We start from the raw sequence: 14,858 nt of genomic DNA on the forward strand, positions 1-14,858 counted from the left end.
GATATATATATATGGTGTGCAGGGTTATGATGAGGCAGAGTGTTTCCATGGAAACAGTCAGAGGGAGGGAAGAGGAGAGAGAGTAAAGTGTGTGTGTGTGTGTGTGTGTGTGTGTGTGTGTGTGTGTGTGTGTGTGTGTGTGTGTGTGTGTGTGTGTGTGTGTGTGTGTGGTGTGTGGTGTGTGTGTGTGTGTGTGTGTGTGTGTCTGTGTGTGTGTGTGTGGGATGACAGTGAAGTGAATTGACTTCACCTGACTTAAACATTCCTGTTCTCATATACACACACTTACACACTCCCACGCACATTCACCATAATCACTGCAAGAGGATACAGTGGTGTGTGTGTGTCTTTGTGTGTCCGTGTCTTTGTGTGTCCGTGTCTTTGTGTGTCCGTGTCTTGTGTGTGTGTGTGTGTGTGTGTGTGTGTGTGTGTGTGTGTGTGTGTGTGTGTGTGTGTGTGTGTGTGTGTGCGTGTGTTTGTCTGCTGTTTGCTGTGTTTAGTTGAAGAAAGGTGAAATGATTTTACCTGACAGAAACAATGCTGCTTTCTCTCTGTCGCTTTCTCTTTCTCCTCCACACAAACGGAAGCAGACACACACACACCAACCCAGTCTCACGGCATTTCGTGTTATAGTCACGACATTTAATCTATTGATTCGTGTTCACTAACACGATTTCCCCCTTTTTTTCGTGTCACACAGAACGATTTTAAAAGCAATGTATTTCTATTGGTAGTGTGTTTCGTGCCTGCAACACGTCTTTTTGTCCGGTCGGGTCTTGGAAGACTGGAAGCTGTGTGGTTCATAGAAAACATGTTCTTACTCAATATCAAGCCACGATTATTGTTTTTATTTTAAATCGTATAATGTCGGACTTCTTTTGCCGTCCACGAGGAAAAAAACTGGGGCTCAGAGCCTCAGAATACTGAAATCTGTATTTTTTAAATATTTTTTTCCTTCTAATTTGTTATTCTTTTCTAAATAACACACTGTTATTTACTCAACAATAACACACAATTATCCTTGTTTTTATTTATTTGTTTAATTCTATAATCTCTGGCTTTTTTGCCGTTCCTCAGGAACTGAATTTCAAAATAAAATAACCGGAAACAGACATAGGCCTATAAGGAACATTTCGAGCATCATTGCCATACACACCCACTAAACTGAGTACCCAAGATCCTCAGCTATGGTTTAAGCTCGGTGATTGGATGTTTTAGCCGCAATGCACGTTGGGATATGGTGTTAATGCGATATGAAATCCCAAAAACATTTCGGAGTTTAGGATGGCCGAAGACACTACACTACCCATAATCCTCAGCTATCGTTTGGGACTACAGTCTCGTTGCTTGACAAACCCCGTGATTAATCTTCAAGCTCTGGGATTGGATGTTGGAGTGGCAGTGCGCCAAGGTTACGCCGAGCGTCAAACAGCTCTTTGAAATGGAACGAAACCCACGGCAGACTTTCCAAAACATTTATTTTAGTTACTTTGCAGATTCTGATTAATGATGTGAAATATATATAACCCTTAAAGCAGACTTTAGTTACACCTGAATATTGAGTAAGAACATGTTTTTATGAACCACACAGCTTCCAGTCTTCCAAGACCCGACCGGACAAAAAGACGTGTTGCAGGCACGAAACACACTACCAATAGAAATACATTGCTTTTCAAATCATTCTGTGTGACACGAAAAAAAGGGGAAAATCGTGTTAGTGAACACAAATCAATAGATTAAATGTTGTGACTATAACACGAAATGCCGTGAGACTGGCTTGCACACACACACACACACTCACACACACACACACACACACACACACACACACACACACACACACACACACACACACACACACACACACACAGTGATCTGAGAAGCTGCCGTGTTATTATTATTTTAACGCCCTCTAGAACTCGCTTTGGGATTTGTCAATGGGACTCAAATTTGTGAATTTATCTTTTTTGATATTTTCTTTACACTCCAAATGTAGATCTTTGAGGGCAAGAAAACAAATACCATAACAAAGATAAGCAAATCCTTCTCTCATACAAATGGTATGTATATGTATATAGTGGAACGATGGCTATCCTAGCTCTGTTTAACTGTAAAAGAAAGATCCCAATAAGAACGTATAATGCTCACTTTACTATATATATTTTGTATTGTCTCAACAAAAACTGTAGAAACCAGTCAGTGTTTCTTCTTCATATCTAAGCTAGTTGCTAACTGCTAACGACAAACAAATATTTCACCACAAGTCCCAGTAAAAAGTGAGCCAAACGTTTTTACACTTATACAAATAAAACAAAAAGGGTAGACTGTTTCAGTTTGGGAGATTTAGTGGTGGGTTTTCCTACAGTTGAAGCCAAGCTATCTGCTTCTTGTGTTTCAAGGCTTTGTGCTAAGCTAACAGCTGCTAGCTTTAGCTTCATATCTAATGAACAGATCTGAGAGTTAAATCCATCTAACTCTCCGCCAAAAAGCAAGCAAAAATATTTCCCAAAATGACGTACCATTCCTTTCCTGTTAAGCCCCAAAGACCCCGTCGGCGGGTCCTTTTTTTTTTCACAAATTAAAAATTAATTTTTTATTAATTTTTTTTCTTTTCTTTTTTTTTTCTTTGGATGGAATGAATACCTATGGTGATAATTCAATGTAATACACAGTTTTTATAGTCTGGTACCTGAAAAAGGTCAAATGGCACTGATGGAACCAGATGTACCCAAATTCCGCCTGGAACCTTTTTTGCTAAACTTCTCTAAAAAGGTCAAATTTAACTTGTTTTGCCTCAATCTTGATACAGGGTACTTATTATATGTTATAGTTTGGATTCCTAAAGCTTTTAGTCTACCATCCCACCATTCAAGGGTGGTTTTCACTATAAGTAATGTTTTTTATTTAGGCGGAGGTAAGAATTTACCTTTTTTTGCTATGTTCCATCTGAATTTACTCTGACTGAGAAAAATCTATATTGATTCTGACACTTCTACATCCAACTCACAGATGTAACCTTGCTTTGATAAAAGAAATTATTCATATAACCCTTTTAGAAGTTAAGTTGTAGTCATTTGTTTTGGGCATGTCATTTTCGAGCCTGAAACCTGAAAAACAGCCCCTAGCCTGTTTTTCGGGCTGGACACATTGAACCGTGGATGTTTGGAAAGATAAGATAAGATAAGAAGTACTTTATTGATCCCATATTGGGAAATGTTTGCTTTGCAGCAGCATTAAAAACAATACAAGGCATTGCACATACGATAATTTTCTGAAATGAATTCTCCTCGTTATGATCTTAAAACCACCACTGCTGTTTAGCTGAAGAGCAGCTGATGACTAATGTATATTCATGTATTTATGAAAAGCCGGCGCAGACATTGGCCGAAAGCTGTTTCCTGGCAGATGATGCATTTATGTAATGTCAGCAGGTTTGTCTGGGAAGATAGTGGCTTATCAGAGGATTTCTCGTACCATTAAACTCTAATGTTTGGGAAACTGAGTCATGATATGGATGTTTTCATCTGTTTGCATATAAGGAGCCTGGGACTTTTCATGGCAATAACTACTGTAGCTGCTGTGCATATGAACATAAAACCTTTGAATCTTAGAGTAATAAAATATTGCGTGTGAGTGGTTACTGATGGAGGTTTTTCCAGGAAATGATACATGTCTGAATGAGTGTCTTTTTCCTGGATGTTTCCCTCTGCAGGTACCTGATGAATGTGACGTTCGAGGGGCGTAATCTGTCATTCAGCGAGGACGGATACCAGATGCACCCCAAGCTAGTCATCATTCTGCTCAACAAGGAGAGGCAGTGGGAGAGGGTGAGCAGTGTGTGTGTGAATAAGTGTGTACTCATATTCAGCTGTATCCTGTAAGTACAGTTCCTGGTTGGTGCTCGAGTATCTGTCCGTCTATCTGAATCTCTTATCATCCCATTTTCACTTTTTAAGCATTTTAAGCCGAAAGCTTTACAGGCACTTCTCTGATTAGATGATATCTACTGGGTGAAGGTGCCTTTGAGCAACACTCTGCAGCTCAGGCTCCAGAGCGCTGGGGTAGTAAAAATGCTTGTGTGTTCATTTTTAAAAAGTTTGAGGAAGCTATAACATACCATACCACTTATCATTTAATGAGTATTTTTACGTATTCATCCTTCAGTTTGACTCTGCTGCACACAGAGTATTTCTACATGACATTTTTTTATTATAAACTGTATATAAAGAAGTAGACGTGGTGTCACCCATGGGTTTATGGACCTTGGTTTTGAAGCCTTGAGTTAGGTATTCAGAGTTTTAGGTACATCTCGTTTATGTCTGTTGTCATCTTGGTTTTTGGCCTTTTGTTATCATGTTTCTCCATTCCATTACCATCTTTGTTTTTAGTGGTGTTCATCTTGTCTTTTGGCCATTGTCATCTGTTTTTTATTTACGTCGCGATCTTCGATTTTTCCACCTTCTCTACTTTTGTTTTTGCCCATTTTTATATAGTTTTTTGACCATTGTCACCTAGTTTTTTGTGCAGTCGCCATCTTTGATTTTGTCTGTCGTCATTTTGGGTTTTTTGGAACCAGAAATAACATGAGACGGTGTGACAACCAACTCTGATCAAGACTTCTTAGGGCGACCAACATGTTCAAATTGACTTTCATGACCAGAAAACACTTGCATTGTAGGAAAATAAAAACTCAGACAACGTATAATGACAATTCAAACTTTAAATCGTTAAACGAACGGTGAAATGTAACCACAGTTATTGTGAAAGCAGCACCCTTTTCAGTACAGGTAGAGAAATGGAATAGATTCTCTTAGTACAGGTGGAAAGCAGATGTTGGTGACGCGTACATTTTGAAACCAACAACCTTAAAGGAACTTGCTCCTCCTGCAAAGTCACCATCCTCCTTCTCCTCCATTGTGTCTGCAATCTGACCCCTTTGACTCGCCCTATTCTTTATTCCCTGAGTTTCTCTCTTTCTTCTGCCTCTCTAATCTATATTCTGTCCTCTGATCAGAGAACAAGGTGAATCGCTCCTCTCCTCTCTCCCTTTCTCCCCTTGCAGTCTGCACCTCCCCTTCTCCCCCCCTTTCCTCCATCCCTCATGTTTAATTCTTAGCTTGACTTCCAGCTGAACCACTTTTCTTGGATCCTAATGAGTTCCAGCTCCTACAACCATGCACCCTCTGCACCTTTGAAGTAGTGTGAAGACTCTGGAGCGTCCAGTCCAGTTTGCTCTCCTCCGGGCGGATTTTAACCCCTTTTTCACACGGACTCCCTCCCCCCTTTTCTTTCCATCCGTCTTTCCCTTACTCACGCTTTTTTTTACCCCCTCCAGATACAACGAGGCTGCATTGTGCCTCGGAGATACAAATCCTCAGCTTGTCCAACCCAGGCAGCCTTGGCCAGTTTGTGTTCCCTGGAGTGTAATATATGTGTGTGTGCTCATTTACATACTTAACGAGTGTGCAAACTTTACACTCTGGCGCCTCTCTCCCGTTACACACTGTCCAATTAGCTGAAGATCCATGTCCACCCACATCTTCCTCTGAAAGTTAAAGTGGGCATTTCTAGAGGAAAGAGCTCGTAAGAGGCGTATGCTGTGTCTCAAATCGCGTACCTCTGCGTTACAAAAGTGCGGCCCACTGCGAAATATAGCAAAATGACACTATGAGTACCTGGATGCTGCACTCATAATGGTCAAAAAAGTTGAGTGTCTAACGCTGGACACTTCGCACACTCAGAGATCTAAATGGTTTTGTATCACTATATAAGTAACGTCAAAAATAAGCCTACCTTAATTTAATAGCCCTAATTTAGCTGTCTGTAATGATTTGGCAACATGAACGGTTGTTAGCTGTGAGATATAAGATAATGCTACCTGGATGGTGTATTCAAACTAGGGATGGGAACGATTAATCGAATATTCGAATATTCGAAATTATTCAGGTATTCGAATATGAGAATATGAGTTATGAATATTTTTCAAATTCAAACCCGTGAAAAAGTTGAGTGAGGAACACTGGACACTTCCCAAAGTCAACGAGCGGTTGGGAAATAATAGAAATGGCGGGAAAAACAGCATTGTACAAATAAAAGTTATACATGTGGGTTGTTTCCCTGCTTAAGTAACATACCACATACCATACCATGTTGAAAAGAGGCCACCAATAACTGCAATGGGTTAATTGAGCAGTCTGCTAACACTTGTTGCTCGCTATCTAGTTAGCTAAGAGCAGCCATTATAATTTCCTGTGATGGCATAGCAGTTGTGTTCGATTTAAGAGAACACTATACTCTCGAAATTCACACATTGCGCAAAAATTAACATTGTATGACATGGCAGTGTATTTAGACACTTTGTACACTAAACGACCGCCATCTTGGCTACATAGCCGAAGTTAGGCGATGAATATGATTACTCCGGTAAACACAGCACTGTACTTATAAACAAACACATGTTTTTTAAAATTATTTAAGAAATGTATCACTATACTAGTGTCACAAAGAATCCATCGTTATTTATTTTGGTTAATTGAATAGTCTTTTATGATTTGGTACCGTGAACGATTGTTGCTAGCTAGCTAACTAGCTAACACTGGCCATCATCACTTCCACTAAAGGCCCAGACACACCAAACTGACACCCAAAGAACACGTCCCGATGGAACACGACTGTTGTGTCGCCTCACGTCTCCTGCGTCTGGCCAACAGTCGCACTGGAACACACCGCAAAGACTTCAGCCGACGGTCAAGTAGCACGTACGAACTGCGCATGTGTGAGTGGCAATAACTCTCCTTACCAGCAGGCGGCGGTAGTGTGTATTCGTCATTCAAAAGAGGCAACAACCGGAAGACAGACTGCGTGATACACCGAGAGAAGAAGAACAGACTGCGTGATATAACAAACAACAAATAGCGTGTGCGTTGGTCTTCGGTTTCTTCATTCCAGATCGCTATGATGAAAAATAAACTCTTGCATCCAGCTGAGATGAAAATGTTTTCGGCCAAAAAGGTGTCGGCACGGCCGAAAAGACACGACGGTGCGGGACACACCAATCTGAGTAGGGTGACACGACGCTCATCGACGGCCAGACATCTATCGACGGCCGAAATCGGGCCTTAAGAGCACAGCAGCTTTATGCAATTTGGAAAAACACAAAATGGTCAAAATTCACACACTGTGTACAGTCATACTTGCCAACCCTCCCGATTTTCGCGGGAGACTCCCGATTTCATTGCCCTCTCCCGGTTTTCCTCCCGGGGTCATATTTCTCCCGCATTTCTCCCGATTTCTGACTAATCAGATTGACTCAGGACTGTTTCCACTCGGACTTTAATACACCATTGTTTGGTTTCCATGGTAGCGCGTCTCTTTAGTAGCGCACGCAACTGAAAGTCTGAGAGGGTGGGGAAAATAGTCACAGAAAACAGAACAAGAATCGACAACTCTACCCTCTGCTCACTCCTGTCCTTCACATATGCTCCATAAAGGATGGTGCTACAGGCCGCAAGGCAGTGCCCTTACAACAACAATAAGCATGTTAATGTTAATCTAATACAGCTCCCCCCCCCCCCCCACTCCGCGGTGGTTTTGAAATGCTCCCGATTTCTGAGGTCTCAAGGTTGGCAAGTATGTGTACAGTATGTGTTCAAAGTGCTAGTTATGGCAGTCAAAGAGAAATATCCAAATTTAGACACCGTGATTTTCAACCTGTGTGTCAGGACAAAAGTCTGGTTTCACGTTAGCGCCATCTGAGGGAAATGTAGTCATTTATGTCGAGCGGAGCCATAATCGCTGAGGGCTCTCCAGACCAACAGCTGGACCCTCCTGCAGAAGAGCCAGCATTTTGCATCTGAAAGAGCTCCATTTCTGTCTCTCTTTCTCCGTCACACAGACACTCACTTGACTCTTTCTCTCAGGCAAAATGTAGCCGCTTCATATATAGCTCATTTTCTTAGTCTAATCGCTCCATCTAATTCCCTCAGCACCCTCTCCTCTTGATCTGAATTCTGCTCTTTCCCCCATTTCACTCTCGTCCTTCCCGTTAACCTTGTTCTCGTTTTATACTCTGGGTCCCAGGCCTCTCCTCGAATCCTCTCCTCTCGTCTTTCATTTTCCTCTCACTTATTCCCATCACTTTCTTCCATCATGTTTATCCTCATATCATGAAATTCTCCCGTTCATTTGTTGCCTCGTTGTCGTTCTACTGACAGATGGACTAATCACATCTAAACCCAGAAAACAGATGTTTTTGCGTAACAATCATTCAAAGTCCTCATTGCTTTTTGCCAATTGTTTACAAGAGCAGCGCTTTTGATGGACTGGACTCATTGCAGCGTGGAATTTAATCTGCATTCATGTTTTAATTAGATTCCTGCCCAGTGATTCATTTTATGTATTTAGTTGTTAGCTTTGAGTCTCCATGATTGCAGTTAACCCTAACCTTAGTGAAACGTCCAGAATGCAGTGTTTAAAGAAATCCTAATCTGTGTTTTAAAGGTCACCTATCATGCAAAATCCACTTCTTCATGTCTCTTCTACATCAACATGTGTCCCCACTTCTTCATGTCTCTTCTACATCAACATGTGTCCCCACTTCTTCATGTCTCTTCTACATCAACATGTGTCCCCTCTTCTTCATGTCTCTTCTACATCAACATGTGTCCCCTCTTCTTCATGTCTCTTCTACATCAACATGTGTCCCCTCTTTCTTCATGTCTCTTCTACATCAACATGTGTCCCCTCTTCTTCATGTCTCTTCTACATCACCATGTGTCCCCTCTTCTCCTCGTGTTCTCATTGCTACATCAACATGTGTCCCCTCTTCTTCATGTCTCTTCTACATCAACATGTGTCCCCTCTTCTTCATGTCTCTTCTACATCAGCATGTGTCCCCTCTGTCTTCATGTCTCTTCTACATCACTTGTGTCCCTCTTCTTCATGTCTCTTCTACATCAGCAACCTTTGATCCCCCCTCTGTGCTTCATGTCTCTTCTACAATCACATGTGTCCCCTCTCTTCATGTCTCTTTCTACATCAAACATGTGTTCCCCTCTTCCTTCATGTCTCTTCTAATCAAACATGTTTCCCCGTCTTCCTCATTGGTCTCTTCTACGCAACAGGTGTCCCCTCTTCTTACTGTCTCTTCTCTAAATCAAACTGTGTCCCCTCTTCTTCATGTCTCTTCTACAATCACATGTGTCCCCTCTGTGTAAAGAGACTCTGAAAAGTTTCAGGAACACCGATTCTCTCCTTCTCTCTTTTGCTCCTGATCCATTTATATACAAACCTGTTCTGAAAAGGAGCTGATCAGAATTTGGCGCACTATTATGATGTCATAACTAAAACGTGGTTTTGGCTGGTGTAACCATTAGCCAATCACCAACCAAGGTAACCCCCCAAACCCCCCCCCCCCCCCCCACGCTGTATCACCTGAATCTCCTCCTAGAGCACCATTGTGTTCTTTTTAACCAAATATCTCTCAGAGGGGCGTGGGGAGGGGCTCCTTATTTTCATCTGAAGTAACAGACAGAGAATCAGCACTTTGGAAACAGGGCTGAAACAGAGGGGATTATGGGATGCTGCAATGATCTGTTTGGTGTTTGGAGCCAAACACTTCAGAGACATGTTTTGTATATATCTGAGACCTATAACATATTGATGAAAAACAGTATAATAGGAGACCTTTAAGGCAATCTGAATGTTTGTTTTGTTTCTCTGCAGGTGGGTAAATGGGAGAACGGTTCCCTGTCCATGAAGTACCACGTGTGGCCTCGTTATGAACTGTATGGCGGGGCAGCAACCAGGGAGGACGACCACCTGTCCATCGTGACTCTGGAGGAAGCTCCCTTCGTCATCGTGGAAGACGTGGATCCGCTCAGCGGGACCTGCATGAGGAACACCGTGCCCTGCCGGAAACAGTTAAAAACACTGTGAGTGTCTTGAAAGATATCACTCGTCACCGGCTTGAGCTTCAATATCAGGATACGTGTATTTATTATCCTTGCAAGAATGGAAGTAGTCATTTCTCTTTCTAGCAGGTTGCTGCCCATCACTGTCACTTTAGAGCAGGCGCCGTCGGAATTGTAGTCTTTTATAGTGTGTTGACTACAGACGTCACAATTAGGTGGCCTTTCTTATAAAAACAAAATACTGGCTCTAACAGTGAGTGTTAAATCTCAGATACACCAAGTTTTAGAAAGAAAAACTAGAATAGGATTGTCAATAAGTAAAATATGTTTCTGTTAAGTTTTCTGAAAAGGGACCTCAGCACATATAGATACCCACAGATCGACAACTGTAGAAGTCAAGTGGATGTGAAGTAAATTATTTTATAGGAGCATCTGAAAACAAAATGAACACTGGGACTGATGTCTTACAACTAGTGTTGTCAATAGATGTAATCGTGTTAATCACAAGTTGAAAACACTAGTATTTGCTTGTGTTTTAGGGCACGATAAAACAAATATATGTGATGTGTTGTAATGAAGAAATGCATGACAAACTCTTAGGAGAAATCAGAGGGTTGTTTACTTTATTATAACATTAATTAAAGGTGGGGTAGGTAAGTTTGAGAAACCGGCTCGAGATACACTTCTTGTTATATTCCATGGAATGCTCTTAACATCCCGATAGCAATGAATATCTGAAGTGCTTTGACAAAAAATCCATAAAAAAATATCATCTGTGGAAGCCGTGATACTGTAAAAAGCACGACCAATCATTTTAGCCGGCCCAGCTAAAATAACTGGATGTCCTACCTGCCTGTCAGCCTTCCATCGGGGCACAAACAGATCTCGTGCCCTCATTGGTCATGTGCGCGTTCGTGTGTGTTGGAGGAGGGGCTCTGTAAGGAAGTGGCAGATTTTTTCCGGCTGTGTATTTTCAAATTCTAGCGCACTCGAGCCGGTTTCTCCAAAATGACCTACCCCACCTTTAATGATCTGGCGTAAAACCTGACAATTTTCAAACACTTCGCTAAAGCACCGACAAAGAAGGTTTTCTAACATGTGTGCGTTTCCAAATTGATCGCGAGCGTTAACGCATTAACGTTGACAGCCATACTTACAATTACATTTAAAAGCTTAACCAAGGGAACAAACACATATAAAGCAGAACACGAAGAAGTGTTCATAATATATGGCACGGTCAAATCTGCCAAACTCTTCCAGCCTGTGTTTATTTAACTGACTCAGGATAAATCTGCCTGTAAACAAAATATGTTCACACTCAAACACAGCTGTTGTTATCTGACTGGTGTGACCCAGCAATGACCTCAGACCTACTTGAATGATTCCTACCAGAAAAGGACATTCTAATACCAAAATAAGCATAACGTCTAACATATGAATCTACTCACAAATGAATAGATATAGCAATGATTTCAAAAATACTTGAGAGAAGAGATGAAACGGAGAAAACCCTGCCTAAATGTTTCCTGTGAATGATGATGATTTCCCAAAACCTACTACCAGAAAAGGACAATTTAGTACCAAAACAAGCATGAAGTCGAACATATGAATGCATTTATATATGAATAGATATGAACTAAATCAAAATTACTTGACAGAAGAGATGAAACTGCCTAAATGTTTCCTGTGAATGATGATGATTTCCCACGACAGCTCCACAGAGCCAGAGGTAGAATCAGTTCACACTTCATCGGTGTGAGTGTGACGCTGCCAGAGACACCAAATCACGACTACAATTAACACTTCATGCCAATTCAGGAGCACATATTTCATTCAGTATTCAGGTTGTTTCATGACTTTTTAGTCATTGACTCAGTTTGTCTATACATGCGCTTTGTTTCAGATTCAAAGTCATTTTTTACATGCATTATAAAGCATTCAAGACACAGAAACATGCTTTATTATGTGGCTTATATCTGAAAGCATCGGAAAACATTCAAGTAAAATATATATGAATAAATAATAAAAATAGTAATAATAATGATAACTATTATCCTTAATAAAAGATAAACAAATACATTGAAAAATAATTATATTTAATGTAAATAATAATCATACAAAGAGGGAAATACAAATTTAAAAAGAATATTCCAGGGATTTTTTGTGTAGTTTTAGATTTTTCTTAGTCTGTCCAACACATTTTTACTCACGATACAAAATCGAGATAACAATAATAATAATCCCTAAAAATATGAAACAACTACTTTACTACTACTTTAGAAATAAATTATACTTCATATAAATCAGGGATGGGCAACTTGTATGAAGGTAGATATGGTGCAAAATGCGAGAGCGTGTAAAACCTGATGTGAGCACTTGCAGAAAAGAAATCTGAGCTTGTGTGCATACATTTACACTTGTATAAAATATCCACGTATCTGTGAACCACATTTGAAGTCACAGAAGAAAAAAATGAACTTAGTGATGAAATGTTCACTTGCAGAAAAATATATATTTTTAAAATATATTTTCCATTACAACTGCAACTTGGTTATTACAACCTCTCAAATCAGTCATTACAACTTCACGGATCTGCTCTGTGGCAGACAGTATACATCGACGAATCTGCGGCCTTGACTTTTGCTACACTTCTTGCCGCCGGGCCGCCATTTGCCCATCCCTGATATAAATAGTAATCATTGCATTTCATTTTGTCTTAAAGGAGAGGTGTCATGCTTTTCCGGTTATTACCCGTCCCCTTGTGTGTTATGAAGGTTTTTATGCATGTAAACGGTGTGCAGAGTCAAAACCCTCAAAGTACACCCTGTAGCGAGTAAAACTCTAACACAGAAAATACCCCCCCAAAACGCCTCGTTGGAGATACGTCATTGTCCATTTGAGTCTTCCGGGTACGGCATGATGTCAAGCCGTACCCGGAACGAAATGGACCAATCCGCGGAGCCGTTACGTTAAGCCCCCGCTGATTGGTCCAAATTGACCAATCCACGGACTTACTCACACACACATCTGTGTGCAGGGAGCAGGCAGCTCTGCTGATTTCTCCTCCCTGGCTGCAGGCTGATAACAGACAGTTGGGATCGCGGCGAAATTCTCTCTGCAGACCCATTCTCACAGAGTTTATCAACCTTTTTCTTACTCAATATCAAGCCACACTTATTGATTTTACTTCGGATGTGACTTTGTGTGTGCTCAGGATGTGTTTGGCTGTGTTTCGCTGTGTATCGCTAACAAGGAAACAACACCTCCATGGAGCTCAGCGCGATTCACAACGTCCCGACCAATCAGAGCACACTGTGCTCACAGGGAGGGTGGGGGCTGGAGCTTTTGGAGCTACAACGAGCCGTTAAAGGCAGAGAGTGAAATTCAGTGAATACACGTAGTTTACAGAGATGCTGTATGAGAAACCAATGTGAGTTTGGAAAAATGCACAATATAAATCTATTTTAGTATACCTCAACAATGGAATTATGATCAGTGGAAATGGCCATGACACCTCTCCTTTAATTTACATTTTTTTATTTCATACTCTGTTCTTGTACATATCATATTCTATTGACATGTATATAGACTTTTTGCACTACTTTTTATTTTGTATTTTTGTATTTTACTATATATGTTGCATTGTTGGAGGAGCTCAGGTCAGAAGAATTTCATTTCCATTTCTACACTGTAGCTTTGCGCGTATGACAATAAAACCTTTGGATCTTGAATCTTTGAAAAAAGGGGGTTAATTCATTTTTTTTGTCTCTGCAGCAATGAAACGAAGGACTCTGGGATCTACATAAAGCGCTGCTGTAAGGGATTCTGCATCGACATCCTGAAGAAGATCGCCAAGCAGGTGAAGTTCACCTACGACCTTTACCTGGTGACCAACGGCAAGCACGGAAAGAAGATCAACGGCACGTGGAACGGCATGGTGGGAGAGGTGAGGAGGGAACTAGGAGTGCCTTTTTTCTATATGTTGTTGAATACATTTAAATGTAAACTTCTGTATATGAAGACGTTTATTTTGGCATCATGCTCTACCAGTATTCGTGTGGGATTTATTTGTCGGACAGTGTAAAGTGTTTTTTCTGCTTTGTGTAAATGTGTAAATGATATGACTCATTAGTAGGTTGTTGACAGTGGTGTAAAGTATCTAAGTACATTTACTTAAGTACTTAAGTACCATTTTGGGATACTTTTACTTTACTTGAGTATTTCAATATTTTCTACTTCACTACAATTCAGAGGTAAATAGTGTACTTTTACTACAGTAACATTTTGAATGCAGGACTTTTACTTGTAACAGAGTATTCCTACACTCTGGTACTTCTACTTTTACTCAAGTACAAGATCTGAGTACTTCTCCCACCTCTGGTTGTTGACAAACAAATGTTGTAAAATGCAAATGAAGGTTGCTCTTAATTCACATTTTGCAACGTCATTTATTTTTTGGTTTGCACATAGTGGATATAGTGGAATACAATATAACCGGCTCTAAATTAAATAATGTATTACAAAAAATATGCATATTGGAGATAAACGGACACATTTCTGACAGCAAGCTTTCAAATACAAACGTCCTAATATACAGAAGTTAGCATTTAAACATGGCTTTTCGTTAATATACCAAGTAATATAGGTTTGTATAAATGAACAATGCAAGCCATGATCGGACATAATCACAATGTGGCCCCAACATTATTTATTATCTATCATCTGGTAGAGTAATTGATTTAAAACACTCTTTCAATCATCAATAGTTCCAACAACAATAGAGTTTGTATCATCTGCATATTGCACAATTTGACACCGATGAACTTGGACACAGCAAAGAACACAACGCTAAATGCTCAAAGGGGGAAACAAGAGTTAAATCTTGTGTGAAATGTGCTTTATTTAGCTTCTATAGGAGCTACCTGAAGGCTTCATTTCCTCTCTGAA

At 40.4% G+C, this 14,858-nt stretch overlaps 1 protein-coding gene across 1 annotated transcript in view; it reads left to right on the plus strand.

The window, feature by feature from the left end:
- LOC117493653 (glutamate receptor ionotropic, NMDA 2B) overlaps window positions 1-14,858 on the plus strand; it is a 192,757-nt gene that overhangs the window by 140,547 nt on the left and 37,352 nt on the right. Inside the window, 3 exon segments of the mRNA XM_034144307.1 lie at window positions 3,713-3,827; window positions 9,724-9,932; window positions 13,686-13,857. Of these exon segments, the coding sequence (XP_034000198.1) occupies window positions 3,713-3,827; window positions 9,724-9,932; window positions 13,686-13,857 (496 nt within the window).

This window comes from Trematomus bernacchii, unplaced genomic scaffold (genome assembly GCF_902827165.1).
Source record: "Trematomus bernacchii unplaced genomic scaffold, fTreBer1.1, whole genome shotgun sequence".
Lineage (NCBI taxonomy): Eukaryota > Metazoa > Chordata > Actinopteri > Perciformes > Nototheniidae > Trematomus > Trematomus bernacchii.